Consider the following 23,450-nt stretch of genomic DNA (forward strand, 5'->3'; position numbering starts at 1 on the left):
GGGCATGTACCTGGGTTGCGGGCACATCCCCAGTAGGAGATGTGCAGGAGGCAGCTGATCGATGTTTCTCTCTCATCGATGTTTCTAACTCTCTATCTCTCTCCCTTCCTCTCTGTAAAAAATCAATAAAATATATATATTTTTTAAAATACTATGCTACAAAGCAAAATTTTAAATAACTAATAATCTAGATCAGTAGCTTTGTGAATTGAGAGAACAAGCACATCTTAATTACTATCATACTAGTACCACCAGTTAAAAAAAATAATTACTATTCGTGGAGCACTATTTTCCAAGTAAGCACTATTATAAGCCTTTTAAATGAATGCATACAATAAACAACAAGAAAAGTACTATTGCAATCGCCCATTTTACAGATGATAGAACTAAAGCACAAGGTACTCATACAAAAAGAAAGTAAAGCCAGGAGATGGATTGAGGTAGTCTGTCCACAGTCTCTCCTACTATAACTCCCCACCACAACGAAAAATTACAGTCAAGAGTGTTTTTGCACATTGACAGTTCACTTTGTTTAGCACACATAATTCAATTATACATATTTATGTACACTTTTTAATTAATAATTTGGGGGTGGGTTAAGGTGGGCAAAAAGAGGAAAAAAGGGAAGCCATCTGTAATATTGCTTACAATAAAAATACCAAAAAAATTAATAATTTCAACAATTAGGTACAAATCAAAACATTAAATATTTAGTTAACTAAGATCAATGTTTCTACAAATAACATAAACATAGTTACTAAGATTAATTCCTAAAATTTTTAAATTATATATATACTAGAGGCCTGGTACACAGATTTGTGCACCAGTTGGGTCCCTCGGCCTGGGATCGGGCAGAAACCAGCTCTAACATCCCCCGAGGGGTCCTGAATTTCGAGAGGGCACAGGCCAGGCTGAGGGACCCAAGCAGTGCACAATGGGGGCCAGGAGGAACTGCGAGAGGGCTCCAAGGCGTGTCCAACCCATCTTGCCCAGACCTGATCAGGGCCGGCAGGCTGGGGAGAGACTGCAGGAGGTTGGCTGGCCGGGGAGGGACCTCGGGAGGGCTCCAGGGCGTGTCTGGCCCATAAAGCCCAGTCCTGATCAGCCAGGCCCCAGAAGCAAGCTAAACTACCGGTAAGAGCATCTGCCCCCTGGTGGTCAGTGCACGTCATAGCGACTGGTTGAACAGTCAGAGGGACAATTAACATATTAGGCTAATGTTACCTATTATATAGAGAGAGATACTAGAGGCCTGGTGTAATCCGTGCACCGATGGGGTCCCTCGGCCTGACCTGCGACCTCTCTCAATTTGGTACCCCTCGGGGGATGTCAGAGGACCAGGGCATGGAATTGGCCCGATCCCTACAGGCCAAGCCGAGGGACCCCACCGGTGTATGAATCCATGCACTGGGCCTCTAGTATGCATATAAGATCTTTGATTAATCTCTTCCGACCCAACCCTATCCCCCCTTCCCTCTGAGATTCATCAGTCTGTTCCATATTTCCATGCCTGTGCTTTTAGTGTCTGCCCCCTGATGGTCAGTGCACATCATAGCTACCGGCTGAATGATCAAACAGCCAGACACTTAGCATATTAGCCTTTTATAGATACAGATGATTTTATATATAAAATTTAATATTTACCTTGTTCTGGGCCGTTGTTCATCTTCAGATTCACTAACTTCTTCACTAACTCCTGATTCCTGAAAATCCGAATCTTCAGAATCTTCACTGCTCACTTGAACAAAAAAATATATAAAGTTTCTAAATACTTCCCAATGCAAATATAATTCACTTAATTTGTCAACAACTTCACAATAAGACCACTGTGAGAATATCTATAATATGTACATTCCTGGTGCTACATCATAAACATTAGATCAGTTAATGATTCAAATGGTATTTACAAAAATAATTCAAAGCTATTCCAACTATAATTATAAAACTATGGTTCTACATAGAAATATAAGTATTAACTGTATATGAATTTTAAAAATAAGAATTTACCTGTCAATAAAATATATACATAATTATCAAAGGAAAATAAAGTAAAATAAAATAATTCTGATTATTCAAAACAAGCACAGTAGACTGGCCATGATGGAGTACAGACTCTGCCATTTATGAGAACAAAAAATTATGGACAGAATACATAAAGAAATGACAAAAGGAAAAAAAAATATTTGATGATGAGATTCCAAAATGGCAGTGGAATAAGTGGAAGCTACACTGACACTCTCCCAGGACCAAACTGGAAACACAATTAAAATAAAGAAGAACCACCCTGAAAATTCAACTAAAGACTAGCTGGAGAGAACACTGATAACCAAAGACAGAAAGTGGAGACCACATAGAGACTGATAGGAAGTACAGAGGCACAAAAAGGGCTAGCCGGGCTCCACAGACAGTAGGTGAGGTTCTAGAGTTACGGATTAACAGGACTAGGGAAGGGAATGAATCAGTAAAACCCCCTAGTGTTACAGAAATACCATGTACCACTTATGAGGAACTTAGACTAAGACTGTTAGCAATAAATTTAGGACTTGCTAGGCCCACATCCCCAGGGGTTTACCCACCAGAGAAAGTACCAAAGTCTATACCCCTAAAAACCCACCGACGCAGGGCAGTCCCAAGGAAGACCATAGAGAGATATCTCAGGTGTGGGGGGTTCTCACTGGGAACTCTGGGGACTGAAAACCCAAGATGGGCTCCCCAGCCCCGTGTACGAAAATAGAGAAAGGTGCCCACATCCTGCTGTCAAATGCAGCAGAGTTACTGTCTGCCAGCAAGAGACAACTGGAAAGGCAGGCACCCTTTAAAGGACCAATGCACAGAATTTACTGTGCAGCCACTCACCTTGGGCTCTGACAGAAAGAGGGCAGAGCAGACTGCAGCTGTGTGAGCAAAATCCAGAATTGGGGGCTCTGAGGTTGTAGCTCAGAGGGCAGCCACCCTGGTTTCCTGTGCTGAATCATTCCCTCACCAGGTCATAACTTTGCTATCCAGGTGGGTTGTGCCTGAGGGGGAGTCAGTTGCCCCACCCTGTTGGAAGACCTCTCCCCCCACCCTGTAGTACATAGCCTGAGAATAGTCACAGCTCATAAAAATCAGACTGCCAGCACAGGCAGATCTCAGGAAGCTTTGAGGCTTTGCCTGATCTAATCCAGGAACCAGGGCTAGGAAAAGCAGACCCTGGTGCTAAAATCCTCAACAAAATATTAGCAAATCAGATCCATCAATATATTAAAAATATCATACACCAGAACTAAGTGAGATTTTTTCCAGGGATGCAAGGCTGATACAATATTCACAAATCACATAAACAAACTGAAAGACAAAAATCACATGATCATATCCATTGATTCAGAAAAAGCATTTGATAAAATCCAACACTCATTATTTATAAAAACTCACAGCAAGTGGGAATAGAGGGATCATACCTCAACATAATGAAGGCTATCTATGACAAACCTACAGCCAACATCATATTCAATGCGCAAAAACTAATACAATTTTCCCTAAGAACAGGATAAGACACAATGTCTACTTTCACCAATCTTATAACGCATACTACTGGAAGTCCTAGCCACAGCAATCAGACAAGGAAAAGAAATAAAAGGCATCCAATTAAAAAAGAGAAAGTGAAACTCTCATTATTCACAGATGACGTAATATACACAGAAAAACCTAAAGACTGCAACCAAAAAATGCTATCCTATCTAATAATACACAGACATGGTAATTAACCATACCTCCAACACACTTCCCATTGGCTAATCAGGGCAATATGCAAATTAACTGCCAACCAAGATGGCGGCCGGCAGCCAGGCAGCTGAAGCACAAAGGAGGCTTGCTTGCTTGCTCCAGTGAAAGAGGAAGCCAAGGTTCCCGGCCTGCCGCTGCCAGCCTCTGAGCTGCACTCTAAGAAACAATGTTGCAATTATAGAAGCTAAAAAACCCCATGCTTTCAGCCAGCCGGCCGAGCTAGAGCTACAACAGTGTTTCAATTATAGAACCCAAATAAACCCAGATACCTGCTTTCAGCAGCGGAGTTCTCAGAGCTGGAGCCTAGCCTAAGAGCTAAAGCCGGCTCTCAGCTCCAGTGACAGCCATAGAAGGTAAATAAATCCCAGAATAAAAAATAAAGAAAAAAAAGGAGAGATTGGGAGCTTCAGTCACCCACCAGCCAGAAAACGGCCCTCAGCCCCTCACCCAGACTGGCCAGGCACCCCAGAGGGGACCCCCACTCTGAAGGGGGTGTGACCAGCTGCATACAGCCATCATCCCCTCATCCAGGCTGGCCAGGCACCCAAGCGGGATCCCCACCCTGATCCGGGACACCCTTCAGGGCAAACTAGCCAGCCCCCACCTGTGCACCAGGCTTCTATCCTGTATAGTAAAAGGGTAATATGCCTCCCAACACCGGGATCAGCAGAGCCACGAGGCCTCCCGAACCCAGGATCAGCAGAGCCACGAGGCCTCATGTCCCGGGATCAGTGGACCCTCGAGGCCTCCCGGCACTGGGATCAGCGGAGCCGCGAGACCTCCTGGCACCAGGATCAGTGGAGCAGCGAGGCCTCACTGCCCCTGTGTCAAGCAGAGCCGCAAGGCCTCCTGGCACCAGGATCAGTGGAGCAGCGAGGCCTCACTGCCCCTGTGTCAAGCGGAGCCGCAAGGCCTCCTGGCACCAGGATCAGTGGAGCAGCGAGACCTCACTGCCCTGGTGTCAAGCGAAGCCGCGAGGCCTCCCAGCACTGGGATCAGCGGAGCCCCAAGGCCTCCTGGCCCCTGGAGCAGCGTGACAGGGGGCAGCGCCCAAACCCCCTGATCACCCTGCGGCTGTGTGTGTGACAGCAGGAGGGGCCACAACCTCCCTATCCGCCCTGCTCTGTTCATGACAGGGGAAGGCGCCCCAAATCCCTGATTGGCCCTGCTCTGTGCCCTAAAGGGGGGAGCTCCCCAACCCCCTGATCGGCCCTACTCTGTGTGTGACAGGGTGTGGCGCCCCAACCCCCCCATGGGCCCTGCTCTGTGTGTGACGGGGTGGAGCCGCAACCTCCCCATCTGCCCTGCCCTGAGTGTGACAGGGGGGAGTGCCCCAAACCCCTGATCGGCCTTGCTCTGTGCGTGACAGGGGATGGTGCCTCAACTCCCCTATCGGCCCTACTCTGTGCGTGATGGGGGGAGCTCCAGAACCCCCTAATGGGCCCTGCTCTGTGTGTGACAGGGTACGGAGCCCCAACCCCCCTGATGAGCCCTGCTATGTGCGTGACAGGGGGCAGCACACCAACCCCCTGATCGGCCCTGCTCTGTGCGTGACAGGGGGCGGCGTCCCAACCCCCTGATCGGCCCTGCTCTGTGTGTGACAGGCGATGGTGCCCCAACTCCCCTCTCGGCCCTACTCTGTGCATGACAGGGGGGAGCTCCCCAACCCCCTGATCAGCCCTGCCCTGTGCGTGACAGGGGGTGACGCCGCAACCTCCCCATCGACCCTGCCTTGAGTGTGACAGGGGGCGGCGCCCCAAACCCCCAATCGGCCCTACCCTGAGCGTGACTGAGGGGGGCATCGCAACCTCCCGATCCGCCCTGCTCTGTGCATGACAGGGGGTGGCGCCCCAACTCCCCAATAGGCCCTGCTCTGAGCCCGAGCAGGGGCTTCACCTAGGAATTGGGCCTGCCCTCTGCCACTCGGGAGCGGGCCTAAGCCAGCAGGTCATTATCTCCCAAGGGGTCCCAGACTGTGAGAGAGCACAAGTGGGGCTTAAGGACACTCCCCCGCCCCCCCCGCCAGTGCACAAATTTTTGTGCACCGGACCTCTAGTATTTAATAGATGAGTTTGGCAGAGTAGCAGGGTACAAAAATAACATCCAGAAATTGATGGCATTTATACATACCAATAATGACTCTCAGAAAGAAAAACTAAACAAACAATCCCACTTACCATTGCAACAAAAAGAAAATTAATATGCTTAGGAATAAACTTAACCAAGTAGGTAAAAGACTTGTACTCGGAAAACTACAGGATGTTGAAAAAAGATAGAGGAAGATATAAACAAATGGAAGAATATATCATTTTCACGGATTGGTAGAATTAACATCATTAAAATGTCCATATTACCCAAAGCAATGTAAAGATTCAATTCAATCCCTTTTAAATTACCAATGACATATTTCACAGATCTAAAACAAATACTGCTAAAATTTATATGGAACCAAGAAAGACCCCAAAAAGCCACAGCAATCTTGAGAAAGAAGAACAAAGATGGAAGGATTACAATACCAGATACCAAGTCCTACTACATAGCCACTGTAATTAAAACAGCCTGCTACTGACACAAGAACAGACATATAGATGAATGGACCAGAACAGATTCCAGAAATCAACCCAAACTATTACGATCAATAATATTTGACAGCCCTGACTGGTTTGGCTCAGGAGATAGAGTGTCGACCTGCAGACTGAAGGGGTCCAGGGTTCGATTCCGGTCAAGGGCATGTGCCTGGGTTGCGGGCACATCCCCAGAGGGGGGCGTGCAAGAGGCAGCTGAATTGATGTTTCTCTCTCATTGATGTTTCTAACTCTGTATCCCTCTTCCTTTCTCTCTGTAAAGAATCAATAAAATATATTTAAAAAAATATTTGACAAAGAAGGCAAGAGCATACAAGGGAGTCAAGGCAGTCTCTTCAATAAACAGTGTTGGGAAAATTGGACAGATACATACAAAAAAATGAAACTAGACCACCAATTTACACCATACACAAGTGTAAACTCAAAATGCATAAAAATACTTAAATGTAAGTCGTGAAACCACAAAAATCGTAGAAGAAACCATAGGTGACAAAATCTCAGACATCTCTTATAACAATATGTTTACCAATACATCTCCTAGGACAATGGAAACTAAGGAGAAAATAAACAAATGGAACTACGTTTAAAAAAAAAGCTTCTACAAAGCAAAAAACAAACAAACAAAAAAACCCCAACAAAATGAAAAGGGAGCCCAATGTATGGGAGAACATATTTGCCAATAATATATCTGATAAAGGATCAATATCCAAAATATATAGGGAACTCATACAATTTAACAAAAGGAAGACAAACAATACAATTAACAAATTACCAAAAGACCTAAACAGACACTTCTCCAAAAAGGGCATACAGATGACTAAGAGACATGAGAAAAAATGCTCACTGATCATCAGAGAGATGCAAATTAAAATGACAATGAGGTATCACCTCACACCAGTCAGAATGGATACCATCAACAAATCACCAAATGATAAGTGCTGGTGAGGATGTGGGGAAAAGGGAACCCTAATACACTGCTGGTGGGAATGCAGACTGGTGCAGCCACTGTGAAAAACAGTATAGACTTTCCTCAAAAAATTAAATATGGAACTGCCACTTGACCCACTGATCCCACTTCTAGGAATATAGCCTAAGAAACCTAAAACACCAATCAGAAAGAATGTATGCACCCCTATGTTCATAGCAGCACAATTTACAATAGCTAAGATCTGGATACAGCCCAAGTGCCCATCAGTAGATGAGTGGATAAAAAAGGTGTGGTACATTTATACCATGGAATATTATGCAGTAGTAAAAAAGAAGGATCTCTTACCCTCAGAAACAGCATGGAGGGACCTGGAGAGTGTTATGCTAAGTGAAATAAGCCAGTCAGAGAAAGACAAGTATCACATGATCTCACTCATATGTGGAATCTAATGAACAAAATAAACTGATGAACAAAATAGATCCAGATACATAGAAGCATGCAACAGACTGTGGAATCTCAGAGGGAAGAAAGAGGTGGATGGGAGGGAAAAGAGATCATCCATAGAACTTGCATACATATATGCATAATACATAGACACAGACAATAGGATGGTGAAGGCCTGGGGCAAGAGATGGAGGTGGGTTAGAAGAGGTCAATGTGGCGGGGGGTGGGGGGGATATATGCAATACTTTCAACAATAAAGATTAAAAACAATTTTTTTAAAAAAAGCAAAAATCTCGGTGGTTGCCAGGGCTGGGGGAGGGATGAACAAGTGGAGCACAGGGCATCTTAGGGCAGTGAAATTGTTCTGTATGATTATTAACAGGGCACACATGTCATTATATATTTGTCAAAACCCAGAGAATATAGGACCCAAAATGTGAATTCTTATGTAAACTATGGAGTTCAGTTAAAAACAATGTATTGATAAAAAAAAAAACAATGGCATAAGGACTCTGAAAAGAAAACAATAGCAGACAGATTGGGGACAAATCAAAACTTGATAGCAGCACTACTTACAATAGCTAAGCTCTGGAACCAGAACAAGTGCCCGTCAATAAGTGAGTGGATAAAAAAGTTGTGGTGCATTTACACAATGGAATACTATGTAGCTATACAAAAGAGGGATCTCTTACCCTTTGAGACAGCATAGAGGAACCTGGAGAATGTTATGCTAAGCGAAATAAGCCAGTCAGGGAAAGACAAGTATCATATGATCTCACTTATATGTGGAATATAATGATCAAAATAAACTGACAAAACTGATTCAGAGGCATGGAAGCATACAAAAGACTGAGGATCCTCAGAGGGAAGGGTGGGGGGAGAGATCAACCAAAGAGCTTATACGGCATAAAGGCATAACCCATGGACACAGACAGTAGTGGGGGCAAAGACAAGGGACCGGAGTGGGGAGAAGAGGGGTTAATGGGAAAAGAGGGGGGTAATTGTAATACTTTAAATAGTAAAGATAAAATTAGGGGGGAAAAAACTTGAAAAATGATCCTGGTCAGGTAGCTCAATTGGTTGGAACGTCGTTTCATAGACCAAAAGGTTGCAAGTTAGATTCCCTGTCAGGGAACATACCAAGATTGTGGCTTTAATCCACAGTCTGGACACGTACGGGAGGCAACCAATAGATGTAGATGTTTCTCTCTCTTCCTCTCTCTCTAAAAATCAATAAAAACGTATCCTCAGGTGATGATTAAAAAAACAAACAAAACTTAAATAATGATCCCTATAAAACTTTCGGTTTGGCAGGTAGCTGTTGAGTGTCATTTCCCACCCCCCTCCTTTCTTTCCTGTTTTTGAGACAGGAAGGCAGGCTGAATTGCAAAGCTAAACAGAAAACCCCATTTCCAGCCCTAGCCAGTTTGGCTCAGTGGATAGAGCGTCAGCCTGTGGACTGAAGGGAACCGGGTTCAACTCTGGTCAAGGGCACATGCCCAGGTTGTGGGCCTGATCCCCAGTGTGGGGTGCACAGGAGGCAGCCAATCAATGATTCTCTCTCATCATTGATGTTTCTCTCTCTCTCTCCCTCTCTCTTCCTCTCTAAAATCAATAAAAATAATTTTTTTTAAAAAAGAAAATAAAACCCATTTCTGGGAGAACAACATTTCTAGCCACAACACTGGGAAAAAAAGCTGGTCTCTACATATCACAAGAATATAAGGGGAATCCCTGATTTATTTTTCGCACCAAAATTTTCTTTTTCTGCACTAAAATTGCCACTATGACAGAGACACCTAAAATCCCGGGAGAATACTCATCTTTTTGGCTTCAGGAAGCCAAGCAGGGACTATACAAAATGAGTCTGGAATATCATTTGGTGCCAGAAAATAAAGCAGTGCTCAGAAAATGAAGGCGGCATATTAAAATGACACATGATCCAATTTAAAGGAGATCCCATGAGCCAAACCTGGAACAATGTGAGCAACACAGTGAACAATTGGATTATAACTCATAGAATAAAATAAATATCTTAAGTCCCTATTAATGTTAAGTAATGGGATAAAAATAATGGGGTAAAACAGACAGCTCTTCCTTAAAATTACTAAAGGTAGAAGCAACGAAAGAAATAGAAAATCACCAATAGACAAAACACCACTGTAATAATTGCGCCAGGCAAGAAGGATGCTAAAATTAGTAAGCTTAAGTATGATGAGAAACAGATTTGCCTAGTCTCAAAATATTTCCCCATAAAATATTCATTAAATATGAATAGAAATATTTTTTTCAGTGGAAAAACCAAGCAGACACCAATTTAACTACATTATAAAGGTTAACAATACCAGTAATAAGACATCCTATCATCATATACCCTTGGTATGATACAATGAGAAGGATTCAATATCATTTTTGTGGTATTCTTGTCAGAATGCATAATAACCTCAATCTAATGAAAAAATATTGAAGTACAAAAAGGACATTCATTAATGGGGAAAGATCTATATTTTATTTCAGAGGTCAGAAAACAATTTATGTGAAAAGTCTGATGGTAAATATTTTCAACATTTTGGCTATATAGTCTCTTTTGCAATGACTCATCTTTAATCAACTTTGAAAGCAGTAACTGAATAAGTATGACTGTATAGCAATATACCTTTATTTATTAAAAATCAGGCAGAAAGTCGGATTTAGCCTACTGGTATAATTTGCCAATACTTGGTTCACTTAATAGTATTGTATCAATCAATGCTAATTTCCTAGCTTTGATTATTATACTATGTAATAAGGTGTTAGAGAAGCTCAGTCAATGGCATGAAGGAACTCTGTACCATTTTTGCAACAATTCTGTAAATCTAAAAGTATTAAAAAATAAAAATTTTTTAGATTTACCATGACCTGACATCAAAATCAAAGGTCTAGTCTATCTTAAAAAAAAAATGGCCCTTGCCCTAACTGGTTTGGCTCAGTGGATAGAGCATCGGCCAGCAGACTGAAAGGTCCCAGGTTCGATTCCAGTCAAGGGCATGTACCTTGGTTGCAGGCACATCCCCAGTAGGAGGTGTGCAGGAAGCAGCTAGTTGATGTTCCTCTCTCATCGATGTTTCTAACTCTTTATCCCTCTCCCTTCCTCTCTGTAAAAAAATCAATAAAATATATTAAAAAAAAAATGGCCCTAGCTGATTTGGCTCAGTGGGTAGAGCATAGGTCCTGAGGACTGAAGGGTCCCAGGTTCGATTCTGATCAAGGGCACATGCCCAGGTTGTAAGCTCGATCCCCAGTTGGGGGGCCATGCAGGAGGCAGCAAATCAATGACTCTCTCATCATTGATGTTTCTATCTCTTCTTCTGCCTCCCTTTATGAAATCAATAAAAATATATTTAAAAAAAGAAAACTCCTCATGGAGAGATATTAAAAAAAAAAAACATGAGAAAACATCCTATATAATAAAAGGGTAATATCAAATTGACCCTAACAGCAGAATGACCACTCGACCAGTCACTATGAGGCGCACTGACCACCTCGGTCCCTTTTCCCGGCCCACAGGCTCCGATCACCCGATGGCGAATGAGGAACTGGGAGAGGGTGGTGGGGGACGTGAGTGGCGCCAGGCCAAGGAGCCTGCCCCACCAGTCACCCCACACACAGAGGGCAACCTGCGGCGGGTGGCAGGGCTGGCGAGCAGGCGAGAACAGCTGGCCTCTCAGTCCCTTCCTCTGGTCTTCAGGCTCTGATCGCTCAGTGGCGAATGGGGAACCAGGGGTTGATGGTGGCAGGGGGCGGGGACAGCTGCAGGCAGCTGGTGAAGATGGCCCTGATCGCAGGCCAGGCCTAGGAACCTTACCTGCTCATGAATTTCGTGCACTAGGCCTCTAGTATATATTATAAAGAATTGGTATTGGAAGAGAGGGAAATGAGTTATTCATGTGATGATAGTTCTGAAGACAGATAATGTTAATGGTTGCACAACAATGTGACTATACTTAAGGCCACTGAATTGTACACTTAAAATGATTTAAATTTTGTTATGAATATTTTACTGCAAGAAAAAATAGAAAAGCTTTGATACATTTATACCATAGACTAGTATACAGCCGTAAAAAAAGAAGGATCTCTTGCCCTTTGAGACAACATGGAGAGACCTGGAGAGTGTTATGCTAAGTGAAATAAGCCAGTCAGATAAAGACAAGCTGTGGGAGCACCGCTCATCCAGGTCAGCCGAGCAGCTGTGGACCCACCCTCTGAACAGCTGCTCCCGCTGTGGGAATACACTGACCACCAAGGGGCAGCTAATATGTTGAGCGTCTGCCCCGTTGGTCAGTGTGCATCACAGCAACTGGTCAAGCGGTCATTCTGGTCATTCCTGTTTAGTCACTGGGCTTTTATTATATAGGATTACGTTGTAAAACCAGTATGTTACTTACATTCAAAATTAAAATGTCTTACCCTTCCTTCTATTTCTGCCTTTGGCTTCTTTGTGCTCTTTAGGCTTCATCTTTTTTTCTTCTCCAGAGTCTCCGTCACTCACAGTCAGTTTGTGCCTCAAAAGCCTATGTCTATATCTTGGCTTCTTAGATTCTTCAGAATCTGAATCTGATTCAGAATTGACTTGATTTTTTGCTTTTAAATGGAGAAAATAAATCAGTAAAACCTTCAGCCTTTTTTCCTTTGAAATGTTTTGTAAAATTATTTTGTTTGTTGACAATGATCATGATTTAAGGAAAAGCTCAAAGTTGTATATTTACCTGGGTATCATCGGTGAGACCAGGCAATCGCATACATCAGACCTAATCTATTACTATTATTAAATATTGATGAAATATTTGTAGATTTTTTAAAGGTGAAAATTACCTTGTTTTAAAATCATGTTTATTAGTAGTAACTGAGAAAACATGCACAATTATCATCAGATACTCAAAAGAAGTAAAGGTAGTAAAGTTTTAAACATTTTAATAAACTTTAAATGTATGTATTAAGGAATATCATGCATGGTCAGATAGTCTTCAAAGACTGAACTGGTCTAACAATCAAATTATGATATCCTATACATTAATTTGGGGAGCTCACCCTCATCTCCTGGATTTACTTCATTTTGTTTTCCAGTTCTTTTTTTCCCTTCTTCTGGTTCATCATCTGAAGATCCATCCTCCTCAGAGGAAAGATTGGCTTTAATTTCTTCTAAAAGCATCTTCTTGGCAATTCTTGAGAATAAAAACACAATAAATAAAAACTATATTGGTGGTGAAGTGTAACAAATTAAAAACAAAGAATTACCTCTTTCAAAAGAGACAAGTGTGTTAATATATTTTATATTATGAGTAAGAAATCATCAAAACATTGTTTTAACCTAACAACCAAAACTTTTGAAAATGCTCTTAGAACTTATTTTCCCAATTCTGTGTAATTCTGCAATATATTGAAAAGTCTGACGGATATTTCTACTATTTTAACCAATTTTAACTTCATATTGAGAACCTTCCACTCCTATACTTGCTCTGCTGCCATCAACCAGTAACTACCATATCAGACATGCCCACAATAGTGAATTTACTTATTCAGACAAATGGCATTCCAAGACAAAACTCGACATGAGATGATTTATTCAATAGCAAAACATATTCTTAGAAAATCAATCTGTAATATATTACTTCATTATAAAACAGTGCCTCAAACTGAGGAATAATATTTTTAACCATTTACTTCATAAATTGTTAACCAAATGAAAGCATCAACTAAATATTAAGTATTGAAGCAATCAGAAAGCCCTGATAATACTCAAGCTAAGGCAGAGAAGGAACATCAGTGCTATTAATTACACACATGGTAAAAGAACACAAGTTATCATAACTGAGTTTTCATCTTCCAAAAAAATAGACAGTGCTATAGCTGTACTCATACCAAAATTTCTCAAGATACTAGAAGAACTTGCTAGCCCAGCCAGCATGGCTCAGTGGTTGAGCGTTGACCTATGAACCAGGAGGTCACAGTTTGATTCCCAGTCAGGGCACATGCCTGGGTTATGGGCTCAATCGCAGAGGGGTTTGTACAGAAGGCAGCCTATCAATGATTCTCTCATCATTGATGTTTCTATCTCTCTCTCCCTCTCCCTTCCCCTCTATGAAATCAATAAAAACATTAAAAAAAGAACAACTTGCTAATGGAAACTCTAATACTAAAAACATGAAAAGTACTTCTTTAACACTACCTTCTGTTAAAATAAAATATATTCCTAATAAATTTCCATGGTTACACTAAAGGAAAACATCTTTATTTTTTTTTAATTTTTTTTATATATTTTACTGATTTTTTACAGAGAGGAAGGGAGAGGGATAGAGAGTTAGAAACATCGATAAGAGAGGAATATCAATCAGCTGCCTCCTGCACAATCCCCTACTAGGGATGTGCCTACAACTAAGGTACATGCCCTTGACCAGAATTGAACCTGGGACCCTTCAGTTCGCAGGCCAAAGCTCTATCCACTGAGCCAAACCAGTCAGTGCAGGAAAACATCTTTAAGTATAAAAGGAATCATGTAGCTTTTGTGCTAGACTAGCTGTTTTGCACTTAGATGTGCTTTCAAAATAAATTCATAAATCACAGTAGCAAAGAAATACCTATAGAAAGGTTCAAAAGGACAGTGGCACGATTCTGTTTTCCATGAACTTTTATAGAATAAAGTTCTACTCTGCTATCCAATGTTCTTGCTCATTCAAAAACTTGCAGCTGGAATTTCAGGACTTTTGTTATTTTTGGTTTTGAAATTCTTCTTTATATTTCTTAACATGCACTAACTTTTTAATCAACAATTCATTAATGGTAGGAGATGCTAATGCATGTTAATATCTTAATGTTTTATCAAAGGTAGAATTGCACCCAGGCCAGTTCTTCTCAGTGGTTAGAGTGTAAGTCTACAAAATGAAGGGTCACAAGTTCAATTCCTGGTTCAGGGCAGGTATCTTGGTTGCAGGCTTGATCCCTGGTCCTGGTCTGGGGGTGCATGTGAGAGGCAACCAGATGATGTGTCTCTCTCACATTAATGTTTCTCTATGTCCCTCCCCCTCCATTCCACTCTCTCTAAAAAAAATTAATGAAAAAAAGATCCTCAGGTGAGGATTAACAAAACCCAAAAAGGAAGAATTGCTATTTATATTAAAAGACATATAGTAAAGACACCTAAACAAAGTGAAGCAAACTAAGCAATTACTTACTCAAATGCTAATTATATGCCCTTTAGTGCCCCCTTCCTTAAAAGAGGAGTCAAACATATTAAAACACAGAGTTACCATGTGCTAAAAGAAGCCATAGATGATGACTTTGCATTTCAGAGGTTTTCTGCCCTGATTTGCACTTTACTAAAGTGATTAGATCATTCCCGTTTAAATCATACAGGAGTTGAGTTATAAAATGTTGCTCTTAACCTTCTAGATCACTGGTTCTGAACCTTGGCTGCACATTAGAATCGCCTGGGAATCTTTTAAAAATCCTGATTTCTGGGCCTCATCCTCCGGAAATTCTGTTTCTTTGTTATGGGGTGGGGCCACAACATTAGTAACAAAGAAACAGAATTTCCGGAGGATGAAGCCCAGAAATCAGGATTTTAAAAAGATTCCCAGGTGATTCTAATGTGCAACCAAGGTTGAGAACCACTGTTCTAGATCCATGGTTTGCTGACTTGGATTGCAAACAATAAACTTTAAAATAGGGACTAATATAGCATTGCCAACTTTTCATTTTGCCAGAAAAAAAATTTAAGCCCAAATATCATTTACTTTCATCATTTTATAAAATAAAAAAGTATTGTCCAGCCGGTGTAGCTCAGTGATTGAGTGTGCACACATGAACCAGGAGGTCATGGTTCTATTCCCAGTCAGAACACATGCCCCGGTTGCTGGCTTGATTCCCAGTAGGGAGTGTGTAGGAGGCAGCCAATCAATGATGCTCTCTCATCATTGATGTTTCTATCTCTCTCTCCCTCTCCTTCTCTCTGAAAGCAATAAAAACATATTTTTTATTTTTAAAAAAGTTACAATTAACCAACAAAAGTCATGAATAAATACTTCCAAAAATGACCAAGAATTCCTTTGGTCATTTATAAATAAACTAGAGGCCCAGTGCATGACATTAAATAAAATAAATAAATAAATAAATAAATAAATAAATAAATAAATAAATATTTCAGCACACCCTACACAAATTAGGAAAGAGTTTCAGAATAAAGGGTGGTTCGTTTAAATTTCATAAAAGTTGCCATAGCCAGTTTTTCTCAGTGGTTAGAGCATCGGCCTGTGGACTGAAAGGTCCCAGGTTCGATTCCAGTCAAGGGCATGTACCTTGGTTGCAGTCACACCCCCAGTTGGGGGTGTGCAGGAGATAGCTGATCGATGTTTCTCTACCATCAATGTTTCTAACTCTCTATCCCTCTCCCTTCCTCTCTGTGAAAAATCAATAAAATATTTTTTTTTAAATTTCATAAAAGCATCTCTCTGGCAAAATTCTAAAATCATCTTTAATACAGACCACACTGTCCTTTCCCATAGACAAGGAAAATCTTTCTCAAGCCAATTTGGGTAAAACCAGTTTTGAGAGAACAAACATGCATAAGCATGGGCTTATGCAGTTTGAAGTATTAGATACAAAATTACAAATAAAAAAGCATGGTTCACTATTAATTTAATTACTCTGTAGGTTAGTTGAGTCACCTGATTTTAGTTTGTATTTATAAGCTTTAAAAAAGTCTTAAGCCGAAAACCGGTTTGGCTCAGTGGATAGAGCGTCGGCCTGAGGACTGAAAGGTCCCAGGTTCGATTCCGGTCAAGGGCATGTACCTGGGTTGTGGGCATATCCCCAGTAGGAGATGTGCAGGAGGCAGCTGATCGATGTTTCTCTCTCATCGATGTTTCTAACTCTCTATTTCTCTCCCATCCTCTCTGTAAAAAATCAATAAAATATATTTTTTTTAAAAAAAAAGTCTTAAGTGCCATATAACCTATAAAGGCCTGGTTGTTAATTGTAACAAACCACATAATTTTTCTTCGTTCAAACTCTAGACTCCTAAGAATATGTCTAAATTGGAGATCAAAATATATAAACCTACCTAATTCATACTCAAGTACTCAATTGTCATCAACTAAGAAATGTGATATGCATGAGATAATAAGATACAATTTTATATCAATTAATCCTATCTAATAATAGACAAAGATTGAAATTGACCGTATCTTCGCTATGCCTCCCATTGGCTAATCAGCAAGATATGCAAACAAAAATGGTGGTTAATTTGCATACATAGGCGCTAAGCTGTGGAGGGAAGACTGAAGGCGGCTCTGGCCAGAGCATTGAGGGCTGTGAAGGCGGCTCCGCCCTGAGCAGCAAGGACTGTGAAGGTGGCTCTGCCCGGAATGGCACCGGTTTTCCTCCAGCACCCGGGACCCAGGCCTATTACATGAATCTTTTCGTGCAACAGGCCTCTAGTAAATTATATAATAAATCATGGGAAATGGAATGAGATCCACAACTGATGAATTACACAATTTATCAACAACATTCAGTAAGACCACAGAACAATCACAGCTAATTTAGAAGCAGAAAACAATTACTAAATTCAGAGAATGGTCACCTTTCTTTAAATTGAAAATTATACACAGAGTAATAGAGACTCTGTAAGATTTATCTCACTAAGATGTTTTACATTTGCCGTTTAACACCTTTTTCTTTTTTGCCGTCTAACACCTTTTGACCAAAAGAGAAACATGTATAGCCATGTACATTAAGCGGTAAAAAGGATAATACAGCTAAATCAATTTACATAAATTGACTGACGGCTAAAGTGCACTATGTCAAAGACCTATGGTGTCATAAGCCTAGACCAGGGGTCCTCAAACTTTTAAAACAGGGGGCCAGTTCACTGTCCCGCAGACCACTGGAGGGCCAGACTATAGTTTAAAAAAAAAACTATGAACAAATTCCTATGCACACTGCACATATCTTATTTTGAAGTAAAAAAACAAAACGGGAACAAATACAATATTTGTATTTGCATGTGGCCCGTGGGCTGTAGTTTGAGGACCCCTGACCTAGACTATCACATAACTTACACTTCAAAATTAGAAGTTAATTAGAAAGACACAAGGGTAGATGCTGACATTCAATCTCAGTAATCAGCAAACATGCTGAAGCGAGATGTGTCCCATCTACAAAGCCTGCTGTGAGTGAGATGCTTTAAGGCAGTGGTTCTCAACCTCGGCTGCACATTAGAATCACCTGGGAATCTTTTAAAAATCCTGATTTCCGGGCCTCGTCCTCTGGAAATTCTGTTTCTTTGTTACTAATGTTGTGGCTTCACCCCATAACAAAGAAACAGAATTTCTGGAGGATGAGGCCCGGAAATCAGGTTTTAAAAAAGATTCCCAGGTGATTCTAATGTGCAGCCAAGGTTGAGAACCACTGCTTTAAGGGAACCTCCACTACCTTAACTCTTGAGTCACGGGCCACAGAGACTTCCAGCACATTGTCATTTGAAGACCAGTTGAGAATGGCAAAGCATCACTTTGGAGGCCTTGACTGGACCCATGCTGGTATGTATGTGATGGATGTACAGTAATGATCCATAATTGATTCTGTTTGCTCTAAAGCTTTCTTTATTGAGGCTTTCCAGGAAGTTTCTGAGGAAATCATCCAGACACGGAAATCTCAATGCTCAATATTTTATCTTGGGGTAGGTGGAACATTCAAAGCAGTCATGACTCTATCAGAAGCACTAGAGGCACAGGCTATGCCACTCTTTTGACAGAAAACCTGGGCAGAGCTGGGAGTAATGAAGCCATTCCTCCATTTTCCTGACGGGGGGGGGGGGGGGGGGGGGATGGGGAGGGGGAAAAGCAAAACAATATGGGAGGGTAAAAACACACAAACATTATGCTAAGTGAAATAAGCCAGTCAATGAAGGAAAAATACCACATGATCTCACTCATTCATGGATAATAGAGACCATTATAAACTTTTGAACAATAATAGATACAGAGGCAGAGCTGCCTCAAACAGATTGTCAAACTGCAGCGGGAAGACCAGGGAGGGTTGGGGGGCAGGAGGGAGGGGGGCAAGAGATCAACCGAAGGACTTGTATGCATGCATATAAGCATAACCAATGGACATAAGACACTGGGGGGTATGGGAGACCAGGGGATTGTCAAGGGCGGGGGGAAAAAGAAAAAAGGACACATATGTAATACCCTTTGTAATACTTTAAGCAATAAAACAATAAAAAAACACACAAACAATAAAGGGAACTGGTGGGTGAGAAAATAAATATTAAAATTCCAAAACCAAGCACACTAAGTCTTCTAAATCACATAATGAATAACAAAATAATGCCTTATTATACCTTACACCTTCATCTACTAAAAGAAAGCAAAAATAACGAATGGCCCCAACAATGCAAAGACAAACATGCAAATAGAAATAGAGAGAAAGCAAAGAAAGTCTTTTTTAGTAATTCTAATCATATCTACAAAGGAAATGAGTAATGTCTCTTATTTAAGCACTTGAAAATTCAAATTGTTGAGCTTCTTAAAAAAGAATAATCAAGAGATGGGTCTCCCGGACCAGGAAGCTTTAGAGCAGCAGTTCTCAACTTGTGGGTCGCGACCCCTTTGGGGGTCGAACAACCCTTTCACAGGGGTCGCCTAAGACAATCGGAAAGCACATATATAATTACATATTGTTTTTGTGATTAATCACTATGCTTTAATCATGTTCAATTTGTAACAATGAAAATACATCCTGCATATCAGATATTTACATTACGACTCATAACAGTAGCAAAATTATAGTTATGAAGTAGCAACGAAAATAATTTTATGGTTGGGGATCACCACAACAGGAGGAACTGGGGTTGTGGCATTAGGAAGGTTGAGAACCACTGCTTTAGAGAAATGACCATTAGAGAAGCAGCACAAAACGTTAGACATAGAAAGGGCCCTAGAGTCTAATTTTATCATTTTACAAGTAAGGAAACATGCTAAAAGAGGGGAAACATGGCCAAAGAAACAAAGCTAGTTACTGGCAAACTTGAGTCCTAACTTAATACTGATTTTAATATATTTTATTGATTTTTTTTTTTACAGAGAGGAAGGGAGAGAGATAGAGAGTTAGAAACATCGATAAGAGAGAAACATCGATGAGCTGCCTCCTGCACATCTCCTACTGGGGATATGCCCGCAACCCAGGTACATGCCCTTGACCGGAATCGAACCTGGGACCTTTCAGTCCGCAGGCCGACGCTCCATCCATTGAGCCAAACCGGTTTTGGCTTAATACTGATTTTACTATGCCAGTGCTATATTATCTACTCATTCACTGCGCCTGTCCTAATGAGTGCTTTGGCAAATACACTATAGTCACATTCTTAAAGATATCTGTATTTCACTGATTACTAATACATGTATTTAAAAATAAATTAATTCAAGCTTTGATTTTTAAAGATTTATTTTAAAAGGTGTTCAAAACATCATTATTCAGTATTCTCCATCTCTAAAACGCACTGAAAGGACATCTCAGATTTATCTTCCAAACTACTGTTTTAACTTCAAAGAGGCTCTAAAAACAGGTTTAAAAAAAACTATTCAATAAAAAAATGCATTTTAGAAGGCCACGATACTGTGTATCCATACACAAAAGTTACAATTTTTTAACTGTTTTTTAATTTGTGTACAATATAACAGAATAATTACTTAAAACAGAGAATTCTGAATAAGATTATAGGTTTAAATACATCTACCTCATAGTAATAAATCAAGTGTCTATGTAGTGCTAAAATATAATGTATTTAAAAGGTTGATATGCAAAACTATTCAAATGATTACAACCAAAGAATGTTGGATATTTTTTGGATGATGAACAAATATCCTCCTAGCAGAGTTTAAGTCTTTGTTTTAATAAATGTTTTCAGCCCAGGCTCCAAGACCTCGGTGTGCGCCGCGGTTACAGCACATCCAACCAGCAAGGCTGGGACTGCGCTCCCCACCTGCCAAGCCACAGCATCGCACCAGCCCCGCGGTCTTGCAGGCAAGCTTCTGAGTTCCCTGCCCACAAAGTCTGCAGCATCGCCCGGGCCACAGTCCCACAGGCTACTCTCTGGCTGAGTTCCCTGCCTCCAAGATTGCGGAGTCAGCTCCTGCACCGCACACCCCAAAGGCAACGTTCTGTCTGCAGCTCCTGCCTGCCAGGCCCAAAGTGTAGACCCTGGCCCAGCGCAACCTGCCTATGACAAGCCTGGAACTGTGCATCCTGCCAACCAAGACCACGAAGTTAGCCTCACCACACGCGTTCCACAGGTAAGCCTGTGTCTGCATTCCCTGCCCACCAAGCCCGTGGCATAGGACCCAGATTCAGCGCATTCTACCAGCACGCCTGGGACTGCACTCACAGTCAGCCAAAACAGCAGCACTGGCTCAGACTTGTGCTTCCCAAAGGCAAACCTCTCACTGTGTTCCCTGCCGGAGAAGAACAAGGCATTGGCCCAAGCCCTGCGCATCCAGCCAGCAAGCCTCAGACCGATGTTAGCAGGAATGGGGAGATAAAGTAACAACCACCAAAGGAATGAAAAGAGGGAATCCTGCCCAAAAAAGAAAATAAATGAAAGAGAGGCATGCAATATGTCAGAAAAAGAATTCAAACTAATGGTCATATAGTTCATAACCCAGATGGATGACAAAATCAACAACTTATGTAAGAATCAGGAGGAAATCAAAAAATGATATAGCTACAATAAGAAACACAATTGAAAGTTTCAACAGTAGACTAGAAGTGGAGGACCAAATTAGTGAATAAGAAACTAGGGCAGCGAAACACATACAATCTGAACAGCTATTGGAGAAAAAAATTAGAAAGCAGGAGAGCCTAACGGAGCTTTGGGAAAACACGAAACAAAATAACACACACACACACACACACACACACACACACACACACACATATATATATATATATATATATATATATATATATATATATATATATATATAATGGAAGTGCTAGAAGGACAAGAAGAAGAGCAGCAAGGATTAGAAAATCTATTTGAAGAAATAATGACAGAAAACTTCCATGATTGGGAAAGAAAAGGTCACACAAGCACAGAGACTCCCAAATAAGATGAACCCAAAGAGACCCACATCAAGAAACATAATTACAATGGCAAATGTTAATAACAAAGAGAGAATCTTACAAGCTTGAAGAGAGAGACAGAGAGTTACCTACAAAGAAACCCCCATTACACTATAGATGATTTTTCAACAGAAACACATCAGGACAGAAGGGAATGGAATGAAACATACAAAGTGTTGCAAAGCAAGTGACTAAATCAAAGAATACACTATTCAGCAAGGCTGTCATTCAAAATTGGAGGGGAAATCAGGAACTTCATAGACAAAAAAGGGCTAAGGGAGTTTATTCCTACCAAGCCAGTAATGCAAGGAATGCTAAAGGAACTGCTGTAAAAAGGAGAAACAGAAAGGCAAGAAGGTACACTGGAACAAAGAATAAAAATGACTACAAACAAGTACCTATCAATAATAACCGTAAACATAAATGGATTACATGCTCCAATCAAAAGACATAGAGTGGCTGAATGGATAAGAAAAAATGACCAATACATGTGCTGTCTACAAGAGACCCACCTCAGAACAAGGGACTCACACAGACTGAAAGTGAAGGTCTGGAAAAATATCTTTCAGGCAAATGGAAATGAAAAAAAAACCTAGGGCAGTAATACTTATATCTGACAAAATAGAACTCAAAGTAAAGGCCATAACAAGAGATAAGGAAGGCCATTTCCATAATACTAAAGGGAGCAATTCAACAAGAAGATATAACTCTAGTAAAAATATATGCACCCAATACAGGAGCACCCAAATGCATAAAACAACTTGTGGAAGATATCAAGGGAGAGATTGATAGCAATACAATCATAGTAGGGGACTTTAATACCCCACTGACACAAATGGATAAATCCTCTAAACAAAAAATCAGCAAAGAATCAGCAATCCTAAATGACTCAAGAGGTCAGATGGACTTAATTGACATCTTCAGAATATTTCACCCCAAAGCTACAGAAAGAATATACATTCTTCTCTAGTGCACACGGGACATTTTCAAAGATAGGCCACATATTAGGACACAGGCAAAGTCTCTTCAAATTCAAGAGGATAGTAATCATAACAAGCATCTTCTCAGATCACAATGGCATGCAATTACAAATCAACTACAATAAAAACAATGAAAAAAAATCAAACACTTGGAGGCAAAATAGCATGCTATTAAACAATGACTGGGTAACCAAAGATATCAAAGAAGAAGTAAACAGCATCCTGGAAACAAATGACAATGAAAACACAACAATCCAAAATCTATGGGACACAATGAAAGCAGTCTTGAGAGGGAAATTCATAGCTCTATAAGCCTACCTCAAAAAAAAAGAAAAACTGGTAATAAATTATCTAACCTTGCAACTTAAAGAATTAAAAAGAGAGCAACAATAAAAGCCCACAGTATCCAGAAGGAAGGAAATAAAAAAGAACAGAGCAGAAATAAACGACATAGAGACCAAAAAAACAATACAAAAGATCAATGAAACCAAGAGCTGGTTCTTTGAAAGGATAAACAAGATTGATGAATCTCTCACCAGGCTCACCAAGAAACAAAGAGAGAGGACCCACATAAACAAAATCAGAAAC

General features: G+C 40.8%; 1 protein-coding gene across 9 annotated transcripts in view; it reads right to left on the reverse strand.

Moving 5' to 3' along the window:
* Positions 1-23,450, reverse strand: part of ATRX (ATRX chromatin remodeler) — a 310,126-nt gene that overhangs the window by 153,276 nt on the left and 133,400 nt on the right. For 8 of the 9 annotated variants that reach the window (XM_036306107.1, XM_036306101.1, XM_036306102.1 and 5 more), the window contains 3 exons: positions 12,790-12,923; positions 12,169-12,342; positions 1,645-1,738 (listed from right to left, as the gene is read on the reverse strand). In XM_036306107.1, the coding sequence (XP_036162000.1) occupies positions 1,645-1,738; positions 12,169-12,342; positions 12,790-12,923 (402 nt within the window). The remainder of the gene's footprint in view (positions 1-1,644; positions 1,739-12,168; positions 12,343-12,789; positions 12,924-23,450) is intronic. The other variant, XM_036306108.1, reaches the window with a different exon arrangement.

This window comes from Myotis myotis, unplaced genomic scaffold (genome assembly GCF_014108235.1).
Source record: "Myotis myotis isolate mMyoMyo1 unplaced genomic scaffold, mMyoMyo1.p scaffold_m19_p_4, whole genome shotgun sequence".
NCBI lineage: Eukaryota > Metazoa > Chordata > Mammalia > Chiroptera > Vespertilionidae > Myotis > Myotis myotis.